This window comes from Acanthaster planci, linkage group LG08 (assembly GCF_054643075.1).
Source record: "Acanthaster planci isolate LZ-2023a linkage group LG08, COTS_SCS, whole genome shotgun sequence".
NCBI lineage: Eukaryota > Metazoa > Echinodermata > Asteroidea > Valvatida > Acanthasteridae > Acanthaster > Acanthaster planci.
Window position 1 is genome coordinate 9,554,526 of NC_141784.1, and position 15,450 is coordinate 9,569,975.

At 43.9% G+C, this 15,450-nt stretch overlaps 1 protein-coding gene across 5 annotated transcripts in view; it reads left to right on the forward strand.

Moving 5' to 3' along the window:
• dnah6 (dynein axonemal heavy chain 6) overlaps positions 1-15,450 on the forward strand; it is a 64,720-nt gene that overhangs the window by 17,942 nt on the left and 31,328 nt on the right. For all 5 annotated transcript variants that reach the window (XM_087139662.1, XM_022234995.2, XM_022234997.2 and 2 more), the window contains exons 21-38: positions 113-285; positions 853-1,016; positions 1,475-1,812; positions 2,771-3,052; positions 3,336-3,635; positions 4,187-4,340; positions 5,425-5,696; positions 6,358-6,570; positions 7,203-7,388; positions 7,943-8,139; positions 8,986-9,169; positions 10,071-10,292; positions 11,636-11,857; positions 12,356-12,503; positions 12,806-12,963; positions 13,706-13,837; positions 14,209-14,380; positions 15,032-15,327. In XM_087139662.1, the coding sequence (XP_086995788.1) occupies positions 113-285; positions 853-1,016; positions 1,475-1,812; positions 2,771-3,052; positions 3,336-3,635; positions 4,187-4,340; positions 5,425-5,696; positions 6,358-6,570; positions 7,203-7,388; positions 7,943-8,139; positions 8,986-9,169; positions 10,071-10,292; positions 11,636-11,857; positions 12,356-12,503; positions 12,806-12,963; positions 13,706-13,837; positions 14,209-14,380; positions 15,032-15,327 (3,813 nt within the window). The remainder of the gene's footprint in view (positions 1-112; positions 286-852; positions 1,017-1,474; positions 1,813-2,770; positions 3,053-3,335; positions 3,636-4,186; positions 4,341-5,424; positions 5,697-6,357; positions 6,571-7,202; positions 7,389-7,942; positions 8,140-8,985; positions 9,170-10,070; positions 10,293-11,635; positions 11,858-12,355; positions 12,504-12,805; positions 12,964-13,705; positions 13,838-14,208; positions 14,381-15,031; positions 15,328-15,450) is intronic.

Below are 15,450 nucleotides of genomic sequence, written 5' to 3' on the forward strand. Positions count from 1 at the left end.
GCTTTCTAGAAATGTATTACAATGTAGTATGGATGCTAATGGGTGTACAGTATAGTTCCAGTTCTACCAGAGCCTTGACCATGTTAACTGGCTTCGCTGTTCCTGTGCTTAGGTTGACAAGTCTTGGAAGGAGATCATGCGCAAAGCCAACCGCCTGCCGCTGGCCATGCGCGCGGCCACTCAGCCTGGCCTCCTGGAGACCTTCAAGAACAACAACGCCCTCCTAGACCAGATCCAGAAGTGCCTGGAGGCTTACCTGGAGTCCAAGCGATGCATCTTCCCTAGGTCAGCTCAATTTGTTCTATCTTATTCTAGATTTTCGGTCTCCTCTTCAATCATTTAAGTCTTAAAACTGGAATTGACCCAAGACATGGATTGCTTCATCAGTGCCTTCCTTTTCCCTTCTTTATTTTATTTTGCCTTGAGCAGGAAAATAAAATTTGTATTGCTTTCTCTGCCATACTTTTGAAACTGCAGACACAAGGCAGTGCTTGCTGCATATACTTTCCCAAGGTTATGATGAGGACTGAAACCTCATTTGACCTCCTGCTGAATATACATAGCCTAGTCACGGTGTCAGAAGTAATGACGACCAGCTCTACCTAAACATTTAGTCATTTTGTCTGGGGTGGCAAAAGTTATTGCAGCAAAGTGTCTTGCTCATGGACAGAAGGTCCCTTTTGGGTGACCATTCTACATCCTTAACATGCTACATTGAATATATGAGAACTTGCACATTTACCAAAAATCCATGATACCATTAACCTCCCCCCCCCGAAAAAATGAGAAAAAGTTGGTATTGAACCAAAATGTTCACAAGTTTTAAGAGTAACACTTTCTTTCTGGGACTAGATTTTACTTCTTGTCCAATGACGAGCTGCTGGAGATCTTGTCCCAGACGCGCAATCCTCACGCTGTGCAGCCTCACCTCAGGAAGTGCTTCGATGCTATTGCCAAGCTGGAGTTTGGTACCACCGGAGCCGTCGATGGCAAGACGTCCCCCTCAGGGGAAAAGGGTAGGGTGTATCGACTCTTTGACTCCTCACCGATACAAATATTAACATGCATTTTGTGAACTTTGGCAAAGTCAAGATTTCCCAGCTTTTGAAAAGCCACAGCAATAAAGTGGCTCAACGTACATTACTGGCTTTCTAAGCATGGTAACATTAGGCATATGGCAAAAACAACATGGCTTTCTCAAGAATTCTCATTGCAATCTGGTTCCAACTTATCAGAATATTATTGAGCATAGTGGCACCAGTATTTCATTCTTGCGAGAGTTTAGCTGTTGGGAGTCTGTGACCTCAAAATGAAAACTCTTTCATTCAGGAATACAATAAGTAACATCTTTCAACGCTAGTTAGCGTCTTTCTGCTGTAGGTATCTCTGTTTGTATTTTTAAACAATGCCTAAGCCGTAGTGGTCAAAGCTTGTAAAAAACTTGAATGTTGCATTACTGATTGCGTACTTGCAGAGGGGGAAGCTGTGAAGACATCCACCAACGATATCCTGGCCATGATCTCACCCGAGAACGAGAAGGTGGGCCTGGGCAAAGGGTTGAAGGCCCGGGGCAACGTGGAGGACTGGCTGGGCAAAGTGGAGGAGGCCATGGTGGTCTCACTGCGCCGCCTGACCAAGGCGGCCCTGGGCGACTTTGAGCAGCGGCCCCTGGAGGAGTGGGTGACCCGCCATGCCTCCCAGGTGGTGCTGACCGTGGCCCAGACCATGTGGTGCCGGGATGTGACGGAGATCTTGGAGGGGGATTGCGACCGGGCTGAGGCTATGAAGGAGTTTGAGGTCAAGAACTTTGAGGTAAGGTTTTGCTGTCTAGAAGTTGCCTTGATTGTTCTACATGCGGCAGAAGTCATTGGGTCTGTAGTCAGGCCCCTGAACTCCTCACAAGTCATCCAGTCAAAGCCAAGTAACAAGCCGTTCCAGATAAGCTGTGACAGAAACATTCCCTTGTCATTGCTCATTCTGCTTCTTGTGACAAGGGAACGTATGTAACCAGGTCTGTTACCCTCCTTCTGACAGGACTTGTGATGGACTTGCAACAGACTGGACAGTAGCTCTGTTATCAATTGTTACATTGCACTCTTCACACCGCATCCCTCCCCCCTCCGGTGACTCAAATTGAGCAGTTGTTGACAAATTCACATCGTCACTCGGATTTCCCATCAGTTGCCTGTCTCGTTGCTGTCTGAGCTCCTGTCATTTCACACTGTTGCTTCCCTTTCAAGTAAAACTTGTTGCCTGGAGTTGTTCAATTAATCTGCAGTTGGGTGATGTTTGTCAGACTATCTGCCTATCTGAACTCGTTTATAGCTGAGAATCTGAATGTGTGTGGGGAAAAAACAAACAGGAATACAGTCAGATTTGTGAAGAATAGCCCCGAAAGTTGGGAATTGTCCACTTTGTGCATAAACCAGTCTGTGGCAGCTCTCTGATCAGAATGCTGTGTTCTTAATGCCTGTTCTGTAACGAGAATAAGGCATTCCGAATCGAACGTTCCGACTGTTCTGAATTGTGAGACACTCCCATGGTTTACAGAGGAGGGTATAGTGGTATGTGCTTGATTCGTCTGTAGGCCTGTGTACTGATAATATCACACTTTGTTTACATGTGTACTTTTCAATGGTGTCAATTGTGTTAGTAACATGGAGTGTGACATCATCAGTATGTAGGCATATTGATTAGATTAGACTTGCTAGGAATGACCCTCACGTGTTGTAAGCAAATCTCACCCTTCTGTGTTTTTTCCTTCCTGCAGAGTCTGAACCGGCTGGCGGCCATGGTGCGCGGCAACCTGACCAAGCTGGTGCGCAATATCCTGTGTGCCCTGATCACTATCAGTGTGCACGCCCGCGACATCATCACCAGCATGGTCAAGAACGGGGTGGACAACACCAATAACTTTGAGTGGGTCAAGCAGATGCGCTACTACTGGGACCTGGAGCTGGACAACTGTGTGGTGCGTATGTCCACCTCGCAGTACGTGTACGGCTACGAGTACCTGGGGGCCTCACCACGTCTGGTCATCACGCCACTGACGGTAAGTGCTCTTGAGATACTTGTGAGGTTAGAGAATATCTCGAAAAGGTCAGAATGGTTCTGTGCCCCCTGCAGGTTTCCTTCATGGAACAGTTTAAGTTTTCTTTGGGAATTCACGGTTTCTTGACGGGATGGTACCATTTCTGAGTAAAGCGAGCAAAGTGCTGCCCACTTTACCCATTGGTTAATAAGCAAAGGTAACAACAGGTGTTTCCCCATGAAGGTTGTGTGGTTTGGCAAGAGCATATGTTCATCTCAGTTGGTCCTTCCCCCCACCCCTTCAGGATCGTTGCTACCTGTGCCTGATGGGCGCCCTCCAGCTGGACCTGGGCGGGGCCCCAGCCGGCCCCGCCGGCACAGGCAAGACAGAGACCACCAAGGACCTGGCCAAGGGCCTGGCCAAGCAGTGTGTGGTCTTCAACTGCTCAGACGGCCTGGACTATAAGATGATGGGCCGGTTCTTCTCCGGCCTTGCCCAATCCGGTGCCTGGTGCTGCTTTGACGAGTTCAACCGCATCGATATCGAGGTGTTGTCTGTCATTGCCCAGCAGCTCATCACAATCAGGAATGCAAAGGCTGCCAAGGTATTTTTGTTTTAGCATCTTTTTTTCCCAAAGATTTCCTGTGAACAACATATTGAACTTGTTGGCTCCACCTTCCATCAACATAATATCAAATTCCCCTACTAAAAAAACTAAAAGTTGGTAATTGCGATATGTAATGCTGTATTGGGTTTATTGAAAGGCAGCTGATCACCAGAAGCTTGGTGGTCAAATTGTTTAGACATCTACCCCAAGAAGCAGGAAGTTGTGGGTCCAAGTTACATCTTTTCGTCTCCCACAAGCTCTATGAATTCACCAAACTTTTTAAATTGCCTAATGAATGGGATCAGCAAAGAGCAAACTAGATACATAAATTCACATCTCGCTGGTGCAAAGTTCCACCTGTAGTGAACAAAATATTGTTTCTGTTGACATAATGGTTATCAAATGCTATCCCTAATTTTGAGATTACTGTCATCTCTACCTGATTTGTAGGCATATGATTCCTTAAAAACTGCAGTTGCAGAATTTCTTTTGACAAGCATTTCCCGAATTCCTCTCTTAATTTGAACTGATGTGACCTTCGTCTCCAGCTGTCGCGGTTCATGTTTGAGGGACGCGAGATCAAGCTGGTGCCATCCTGCGCCGCGTTCATCACCATGAATCCCGGCTACGCTGGCCGTACCGAGCTACCTGATAACCTCAAAGCTCTCTTCAGACCGATCGCCATGATGGTGCCTGATTACGGTGAGTTTTTTTAATATCGAGAGTGTATCGCTCCCCCTTTTTATGAAGAACTTTGTGCGGAGGCTTTCACATTTGCCTTCAGAAAGCATACGTTGAATTAGTACATTTGAACTCTTTTACTACAAGCATTTCTATGGGCTAACATTCTAGTGTTTTTAACAAGGGAAAAATGCTGTCAGCTAATCTGATAACCGACCTGTCGTTTGTCCCACATTTTTGCCAGCTCTGGCAATGTTACTACCATCCAACTATATGATAAAGACACAAGGCTATTTATAGTGCTGTGAATCTACTTTTGAAATGGTCCGTACTACACCAAAATGAAAGCAAAGTAAACTTCATGTCAGATAGCATTTGCTGTCATACCGTACAAGATTCAGTTTGCTGTAAAATTCACTCAAAAGTCATTTGGAGTAAGGACTTTGCTCGACACTTCATCTGTATCTATCAAAGATGGATAGATATGTTTAGTATACAAATGATGAGTGTTTATGAGTGCAGTGGTAAGAACAGATGAAATATTCCATTCTACAAGGCAGAGTTGAGTGGAATGGAACCTTTCATTTCTCTCTTCATGAAATCTATTCACACCAGTGCAGGAATGCGAAACATTCATTGTGCGCAATACCTGCATATGAAATCCTCTTCTGTTTGGAGAAAAAAAATGAAACTGTTCTCACGGTTTACGTCCGCTATGTGTTGAGGCACGCGTCGTGTCTGAAGCACCACCCACTGTGAGTTTTGTATAATGTTAGACCGGTTCCCATCCCTACATTATTTTTCTTCTTCCTTGTTTACGGTGAATGAAATACATGTATGGAGAATGGGGCGGGAACCAGGCAAGTGAAATGAAGTTCTGTTTTACCGGTTGAATAGAACAATAATTCAGTGACATGTGATCAACAAACCACCAATCAGATGATGGGGATTTTTGCAGGTTTGAATTCTCTGTGATAAGTGAGATCTGTTCATCTGTGAATAAGAAGGTTATGAGCAACAGTGTACAGTTGTTGCTAGGTGTTTATAAAGGGATTGTTTAATTCTAAGTTTAGACGTCAAATCGAATTTTAAAATTCCCCTTCAGCACTGATTGCAGAAGTCATTCTGTACTCGGAGGGCTTTGAGTCCTCCAAGAACCTGGCCCGCAAGATGACCCAGATGTACAAGCTGTGCAGTGAGCAGCTCTCCCAGCAGGACCACTATGACTTTGGCATGCGGGCCGTCAAGTCGGTCTTGGTCATGGCGGGGGCCCTGAAACGAGGCAACCCGGACCTGGGCGAGGACATTGTGCTGATCAGGGCGCTCCGTGACAGCAACCTGCCCAAGTTCCTGGCTGATGATGCCGTTCTCTTTGGGGTAAGCTGCATGGAGGGATCCAGAGCAAATCTAAGAGAAAGTTATTTGGAAAGGAAAGGAAATTCGTAGTTATTGTGGATTCTTTGGTAATGAAGCTGAACTGTGCAGGACACGCTCAGAAAAAGCCACCTGGCACCTAAGGAGTATCACTTTTGTGTAAAGCAGAGAGATTTGCCATTTTTCAACTTTGAAAATTTGTATATCTATGTCTAAATGGCAGTGCTTGGATTTCAGGAAAGCTAGCATGTATGAATTTTTCAAGAACACCAGAAGTTTGGTTAAAAATAAGTTAGCTAGGAAATTGAATACGTTAAGTAGTTTCCCAGTCCTTGCTATTTGACATTGCATCTGGTATGTAGCAGAGCCTGATATTGAAGAAGAGTTAACTCTTCACTATGCACACCTTCAGCATGGCGGTGTGCATAGAGGAGTATCTTGTGCTAAGCAACGATGGTGGATTAGCTAGCATTTCAATGGAATACCTTGCTGCTTACTGAGTCTCTGTTACATTGGAGTCATTCCTTGGTCCACTTTGTAGCTGTAGTTCTTGCTCAGCAGCCAAATACACAAATGCTTGACCACGGGTCACTCGGCTTTATTTCCACCTCTGACCTTGCGCAGGAAGTAAGTAACCATGCCTGTTATCCCCCTCTTCCCCCAGGGCATCTTGTCTGATTTGTTCCCCGGCTGCGTCCTACCCGAGCACGATTATGGCACCCTGCAGACCTTCATCGTTCAGGCCTTGGTGGACAAGGGCCTGCAGCCCGAGGAGTGCATCGTCAAGAAGGTCATCCAGCTGTATGAGACCATGATCGTTCGTCATGGTGTCATGTTGGTAGGGCCGACGGGCGGTGGCAAGACCACCACCTATGAGGTAGGTTGGCAGTGACAGCTTGTGGGTGGAAATTTTATGCAGCTGTTGGGTACATGTTTTGTGGAACATCAAAGAGTTTACTTTTACAATCCTTGCACTTCTCCCGTCAAAATTTCTAAATGTTAAATTTCAGTGTACACAACCGCAAAAGAAAATTGTCAGTGAACTTTTTGTTCTAAATTGCTTTGCAATTTTAGAATATTATAATGTGGAATTTTAGTCGATTACTTAATTTTGATGTGGAAATATAACATGAAACTTTCAATTTAGAAAAAGGTATCTCAACTTGTTGAAGTATCCCATACTGCCAGCTCTGAACCTGCGTTATCTGTTGTGTCGTAGCTGTTGACTACTGTTTCCTAACCTCTTCAACTTTCAAAATTGAAAGGAAAATCTGAAATCCTAGATGGGTCAATGGACAGTGTTCCTGTCTCTTAAAGGATGTGCCTCTGTGGGCATGCTACTTATTGACCTCAAGCCATGGCCAAATTGCTTGGCTGTTGCTTGAAATGATGCACAATTCTATGGTACTGGCTGTGTCATGTAGGACTTGAAGCCTCAGCGGAGTGATTCGCTCACAGTCTTACACCGTTGTTTGGTTCTCAGTGCACTGTGTTTTTCTCTGTAACCAGATTTTGCAGAGTTCGTTAACTGAGCTCCACAAGGCCGGTGAGGAGAGCCCCTACTACCAGCCAGTCCACACCTACGTGCTGAACCCCAAGGCGGTGTCCATGGGTGAGCTTTATGGGGAGGTCAACAAGCTGACCCTGGAGTGGCAGGACGGACTGATGGCCACCATTGTCCGTGTCACCTCCGCCGTAAGTTTGGCCTTTTTTGGAAGATCTCGGAGAATCCTTTCAGATTTCGCTGGGAGCTTTTTTTGGGAGGATTTTGCAGGATTGAGGAAGTTGGAGTGCAGCCCTTTATAGGTTTGATTCACCTTAAAAGTTATGGTGTTAGGAATGTTACTTCAGTTGCTTCTTAGCGAAGTATTTTGGTAGTTTATAGAGAAAAATTCCAGGGGGAACTGAGCTATATCACTGCTACGTTTTTGTCACTTGACATTACAGGTGAGTTTCTGAGTGCTTAAGTGTAGCCTGCAGCTTCAGTTCTAAAAGAACATGCCGTAATACTTATTCTCTGAATTGCACAGGAAGTCTAATGGGCCATCAGTGAAGAAGAGCTTCATCTAACACTCAGTTGCTTCCATTAAAGGCTTGTGAAGGGCAGTGCGTGGCACTCGTATGGCAAGTTTTGCTACACAGCACAGACGTGTTTAATCTTTCATTTCAGAAGATCTACTTAGTGCCTCGCAACATCCAATATAAACCATCATCCGTGTATAAAGCAATTGTTTCCTTTCATGCCAAAGGAAACCACTGACGACCACAAGTGGGTCATTTGCGACGGTCCCGTGGACGCACTGTGGATTGAGAACATGAACACCGTACTGGACGACAATAAGATGCTGTGTCTGGCCAACAGCGAGCGTATCAAGCTGTCCAACTCCATCCACATGGTCTTTGAGGTCCAGGACTTGGCCGTGGCCTCCCCAGCCACTGTCAGCAGGTACTGGTTTCCTAAGATGAAGACGTTTGGGGTAGATGAAAGATAGCTGCTGCAACAGTTATCGGTGTTGAAATGTACCTTATGTTTGTGATTTGACTCCAAAAAACAATGAGTTTGCAGTAGTTCTTGGGGATTGAATCAAACTTTGTTTTTCAAAGCTAAAAAAGAGCATTGGATGTAGTTTCATAGCTTCTGTGTGTCGGTTCATCGGCAATCAACAAGTTTATTTTTACGGACACTGATATCGTTAGTTTTAACTTTAACGTACAGTTTTTTCAAGTAGATAGTAATCGTCATAGCCTCAACTGCACCAAATCCGGCAGTATCCCATGAACTTTGTACCTCAACATAGGGAATTTAGGTTGATGAAATTTGCCCTCTGGCAGAGGTATTCGCAGTTTCCATTTTAATAATTAAAACCAAATGAAGTTCTCTGACATGTCAAATGTTTTTCATTTTTGATTTATATCCACTCCATTGCAGAATGTCCACAACTTCTAGCATCCCCCTCGGAGTTCCAAATACTATTATTTCCAGCTTAAAATCACATTGAGGTCAAGGCAACAGCTCTGCAGCCCTGACTTAGAGCTCTCAAGAGAATCCAGTGTGTCATAACAGAATACTGAGAAATTTACTAGCTATCCTTGCTAGACTGTAGTACTAGCTATGGCAGTCTTGCAGTTCATAATACCAACCAACTTTGCTCTGCAAAATGTCGTGAAACGTGGCATCTTTGAGTCTGGAAAGTCCTGGAATTTAGTTCACAGATTTCAGCGCGAAATCTGAAAAAGATTTATCTGTGACCGGCTTTGATTGATTCTTGACTCTTCGTCCCTCCTCCACCAGATGCGGCATGGTTTACATCGACCCCGGCGAGCTGAAGTGGATGCCCTACGTCCTGACCTGGATGACCCAGTTCAAGGGCAAGGTCAAGGAGGAGACCTACGCCTACATCCTGGAGCTGTTCCAGACTTACGTGGAGGATGGACTGCGCTTTGTCAGCAAGAAGTGCATCCAGGCCATAAATCAGGTAGGGGCTCAGCCTTGGAATTCTCACCAAGGAAGTAGTAAGGTTGGTCGTTACAGAGAAATGGTGTAACAAATATCTTAGGATACTAAGGTATTATGGCAGTGTGGTGTTCAAAATCTCGACATCATTTTTATATCAGGATTTTCTTCTGATGGCAAAACTGTTCTTAGACCCCCGATATGAAAATTAATGAAAGGGCTCCCTTCTCTTAGTCTGTAGTGTACATTTTTCAATCTTCCTCTGTAAAGCACAACTTTGTATCAAGCTCACATGTTTGGTGGTAAAAGTTGGGTGGAGGTGAGCACAGAGACGGCCAATTCTGATCAAAACCTCCAAGATTTTTTGTTCCATTTGGAACTTTGCTCTTTGATGCAATAGCTGTTTTCACGGCAGATAACTGTGGTCCCCTGCATAAGGGATAGTGGGTCTGGTTATGAAAACCAGTTGAATTTATGTCTGTGTGCCATTATTTGGGGTTTTTATTTCAATTCACGAGAGAGTGATAAGGTTTTTGTTTCGAAAATATCACAATCTGCTGGTTGTTCAAGTTTTGGCCAAATAAAAGACAAGTGAAAATAAGCATTTTTGATAACCGCTTTGCTTTTTCTTATTTGCAAACATTGATGAACGGAGGGATTGTACTTCATGTTTTTCCATGGTTCCTTGTCATGTTAAAGGAACTATTACCGAATACCAACTGCAAGGGGCCTACATCCTCAGCCACATGCAACAGTGCCTGTTTTAGACATAACCCTTTGCAAAGCTTGCAACTCAACTTCAACTAGCCCATAAAAATTCATTTTCCTGGAACCAGTCGCCTAGAGCAGTGACACCGGCCTGCCCTGTAGCGAAATCTCATTTTGCACAACCTTTTTTGTGGCTTGCCTATACCCCCTCGCAGGTTGACATCAGCAAGGTCAACACCCTGTGCTGCCTTCTGGAAGCCCTGGTCTTCAAGGGCACCTTAGATTTCAAGATGGAGGTCAACCGCTTGCACTCGCTGATCTGCACCACCTTCGTCTTCTGTTACCTGTGGTCAGTGGGAGGCAACCTGGTGGAGAGCTGCTGGGACCTGTTTGACACCTTCGTCAGGAACCAGTTTGAGGACAACGGAGATGCTAAGGTGAAAAAAATGATAAATGATGCGTCAGAATGAAAGGATCACATTTCAGAAAACTGCCAAGTTTAAAAATTGCTTAGCACCGACGGATTTGCTTAGCAAAAAAAGGCTACCAGCTGGAAAGTCATACTGTTTATAGTGCTCTTAACTGGTACTTGGCAAAGTTTTGCTCAGAAATTTCCTGAGCAAGATTCTGTGAAGACTAGTCTGGGTGTTACTCTGTTCTTCCCATGGCAAAGTGTATATTGTACTTGTTGGTTCCTCCTCTCTTACCTCGGCTTTCCTTGGTCAGCATTTGTCACAAATAAACACTCTTACTTTCTGTGGATCCTTAATTAGTGAAATGAAAGTGCTCTTAAGGTGGTGCTGATTTTTCAGTGGATCGGTATTGTTTTCTTATAGACACTAATTTACATAAACTGCAGTGGTGCAGGTGTAATGCTTGACGTATTATTAAAGTACATTGTTTTAGACTATATAGGGAGATACCAAATATTTTCAAGAATTGTCTATTCCAAACATCTTTATTGCTTGTTTTGAACTCAACTACCTAAATTGTGAATCTTGAACAAAATCATCATAATTGTCATTGAAATCTAACCTCGTACTAAATCTGCAAGGAAACTTGAAGCCCATAGGAATCTTCACTGGGCAGAGTGTACAATAAACCATATTCATGGGGAAGCCATTTTTTATTCTGTTTCCCGAATCTATCATATGCAATGTAACCTTGTCAATGAGATGGTGCCAGACTATCTAGGATGCAAAACCTCTCTTTCATTTTTTTTTAAAGTGGCTTAAATAAGATAGATAACATTTATCACAAAGTTCAAATTATTAAAAATGTAAAACTGGCATGAATTTGTAATGAACATTTATTTCTTTGCTGTCTCGTTTACTCTCAAGCTCCAAAAATGAAAAGTTAACCTCACATTCAGTTCAACATGGTTGACACATGAATACAGTCAATAAACCCTCCTATGCTGAAGTCACTCTTTGGGTCATTTGGTGAACACCTCAAAGAAGCACAGCTGTGTTGTGTTGTGCACTGCACCAACAGTCCCTCACAGGAATATCAGATTGCACTTTTGTGCTGCCCAACAACTATGCTACACTGTTTCATGTGCATAATTGTGCAGTAAACCAAATGCAGTGAAGAGGACTGCACAAAAGACCCTGGGTCATTTTGTGCTGGCAATCTACTGTGTATACACTGAACCTGTGCATGTTTGAGTTTCATATAGAAACTACATGCTCACCAGTGACTGTGGGCATTTGTGCACATTTGTGCTGTAAAACCAAAGGAGGGTTAATCACTGAATACTCCATGACTGATTCACCAACAGCTGAACACCAGTGGCGACCTGTGGAGTTGCTACATTGACTTTGACACCAAGCGCATGGACATGTGGGAGAAGATTATCCCGGCCTTCAAGTACAACCCCGAGCAGCCGTTCTTCGACATGCTCGTGCCCACCATGGACACGGTGCGCTTCGGCTACCTCATGGAGAAACTGTTGAGCGTGAACCGCTCGGTTCTCTTCACTGGTACCACGGGTGTAGGGAAGGTATGGTGCTCATGAAAATCTCCAGCTTTCTTACTGAGAGCTTTCTAGGAGTTGACTGCAGTGTCGGGTTTGTTCACCTTTCCTAGACTGAATACTCAAAGAGTGGAGCGACATATTGAGTTAAACCATTTGCATGAGAAAAGACTCTGTGATTTGACTTTTATTGTAAAGGCATGTTGCCCTGCTTGAAAGTCAGGTAGGCATAATGCACATTTCATGACGAAAATTGATCTCAAAGAGTGCTTGGAAAGGTATCTGTAAAAAACAAGATTTAAAAAAAAGGGACCTGAACGTGAATTTTGACTGTAAAAAAACCCAAAATAATAGCAACACTGGCTTTACACACAGTTATGGATTTTTTTGTGTGAAAGCATTGAGGGTTGGTGTCGCTGATTTTCATTTTGAAAGTTTTGGCGTCTAACTCAAAGATGCCAGAGCGCTAGTCCTGCGCCGAAATGATATTGCAGCTCTTCCATATGTTTCTTTTGACTTCATTAGTCTGTGATTGCCAGAGGGCTGCTGGACGGCATCAGCGAGAAAGCAAGCTACGCCCCTGTCTTTATCAACTTCTCTGCCCAGACCACCAGCATCCGCACCCAGGAGATCATTGAGGGTAAACTGGAGAAGAAGCGCAAGACAATCTTAGGTGAGTCGGACGGTCATCCACAGTCGACTGTAATACCTAAGTTTGCTTATGCTCATTCAAAAGTCGTGCATATTTGACTTTTGGTAAACATTTTACTCACTGCTATAAGCTGAAATCAAGTCTGCTTAGTTGAATATTTTGATTAATCTGAATTACATTCTGCTCAGGGTGAGTTGTATATCAGATGGCGATGGCATTCTCTTTTAAGTTGAAAGGTACTCGATGCCAAATCTTGCTCAGTAGTTCCTTCATATTTAATCCTTCCACTTTTGAAATTTTGCCATAAATTTGCATCTACCCAGGTGCCCCTGCTGGCAAACGTGTCATCATCTTTGTTGATGACCTGAACATGCCCAAGCTGGATACCTACGGTTCCCAGCCTCCCATCGAGCTACTGAGGCAGTACCAAGACTTCCGTGGGTTTTACGACAGGGAGAAGCTCTTCTGGAAAGAGATACATGTAAGTTCTGGACACAGAGATTAGCTTGAAAGTTTTAGATTTTTAAAAGGTAGTCACGCTTTCTTTTTGAAAGAGAGAATTTCTGAAAATGGGCAGGGATTTTTCTGAAATGATTGTCAGATTTTCTTTCATCTGTGGAAGAACCCTCCCCATTGAAAAGAAGGTGCTGGTACCATGCCTAAAGTGTTTGCACCTTCAAAGCCAAACATTTTCCAATGTGGCCCCCCTTGCCCCATGTTCCCTCCCTTGCCACTGACCTGACTTTAATTTGGCTTGTTGCCAACTTTTAATGTCGGATCTGTGCTTGAAGCTTGGAATCTGTGATGATAAATTAATCAACAAATGAGATCTTGAATTGAGCAGAAACCGATCTCCTAATCTGCAAGTTGGGTTATTTGGAATTCAGAGTTGGAAGGTTTTGGAAAGTAATCCCTTTTCAGAATTTCTTGAGTTTGTCAGCGTTAAAGGATTTGTCTAGACTTTTGAATCTTTGACTCTGAGTCTCTGATTTTTAAAAGTTACATTAGTCAGGTTTTGCTACGTTTCTGTACCCTCCATGAAAAAATCAAGAGCAAGATTCGCATAACCAAACCATTTGCAAGATAAGACATGCCTCGTTAGCTCTAATTAAAAACCCCCAAACCATGCTTTATAGGTGTCATTGATATACCCTCTCTGCTAGAAGTTTCGTGGCATATTCTTCATCCCCCAACCTCACCCTGTTGCTATTATATCTTGGTAGGATGTGACATTGTCAGCAGCGTGTGCCCCACCCGGTGGAGGTCGTAATCCCGTGACCCCACGCCTCATGAGACATTTCAGCATGCTATGCGTGCCTACCGCATCTGACCACAGCCTCAAGCACATATTCATGGTAAGTTCACACCAACCGGCAGGTGAGGACGAAATATCTCACACAACCCAAACTTTTCAACTTAGACCCAAAATTATGACTTGAAAAAGTCTGTCTTCAGAGTCACATTTGAATGGTCTGTCACCAAATTAAGTAGGATATGTAACAACATGATTTGTAACAACATGATCAGGAAAAGAAATTGCTCACCCTCAAAAGACCTGGGAAATTTAGGCAAAGTAGACCAAGCAAAGCTTTTATTATCTGTGGGATGTATTTGAAAATAAAATAAACCTTCCAGGGAACTAGGAAAAAAAACAAAAGCGTAGCAAATTTTTCATTTTAGCTTTGGCAGAGAGTGAAAGAGTGATGTCCTTTCTATATTTTCGCAGTCCATCATCAGTGGTTTCCTACATGACTTCCCGCCGGCCGTCAAAGGCACCGCTGAAGCCATCGTGGGCGCTGCAGTGGAGATCTACGGCCGCATGAGCACGGACCTGCTGCCCACACCGGCCAAGTCCCACTACGTCTTCAACCTCCGAGATCTGTCCAAATGTGTGCAAGGTAAAACCACCAGTAGGGATAATTGTGCCTTGGGGAGGGGGTTGGTTTATCAGATATATGTTGGCTTTGGAATCGTTTAAATGACAAGCCTTCCTGTTTTGAGTGGCAAAATCTATGAGTACTGTTGCTTCAGTAATTACGTAGAAATGTATGTCTTCTTAAGTACATAGGAGGTACCTCATTCTCAGTGGAAGCCAGTTTATATGTAATGCATTGCACCAAAGATATTCCTGTCTTCACCCACTATTCCTTGGAAAAGTGTTGACCGTATTTGTGATGTGATGAGTAGTAAACGTAAAGTGCTTGACTGTAACACTGCTGAAAAGATTTAGTATTAACTTGTCGATTTGTGAGAAATATTACTTCTCTAGTCATGTTACATTGTGAGATCTACATCTTGAACCTTCTCCAAAATACCTTAACTGTTCAATACAATCTCAAGAACTAGCAAATAAGGTGATACTTTTCGAGCAGAGAATTTCTTTCATTACACTGTAATTCATGTTCAATTAACTTTGTGTATCTGCTTGAACTCATAATCATCTTTGAAAAGAATTGTTTAGGTTGTTGCTTTTCAATCAGCCAGAGTAAAGTCTCTGGGACATGAGGTGTCCAATGTCAAATCTGTAATCTCACCCCCTTCATCTACAGGCGTGTTGCAGGCCGACCCCGGCGTGATCCGCGACCAGGCCGGCATGTTCCGCCTCTTCTGCCACGAGTGCCAGCGCGTCTTCCACGACCGGCTCATCAACCTGGAGGACAAGGCCTTCTTCAACGAGATCATGGCCGAGATGGCCAGCAAGCACTTCAGCCAGACGGTGGAGCCCGAGAGCTTCATCAAGAAGCCCATCATCTTCGGCGACTTCATGAAGATGGGCGCAGACGAGAGCGACCGGCTGTACGAGGACATCATGGACCTGAACAAACTCAAGAATGTCCTGCAAGATGTGTGTGCTTTCACTTACCTCTTTAACCGCCACACCCCCCACCCTGGTTGCACGAAAAGTTTTACCTACAGGAGATCAGCTGATTTCCTCATTCTTCAGTTCACTCTCACGACATAGAAAATA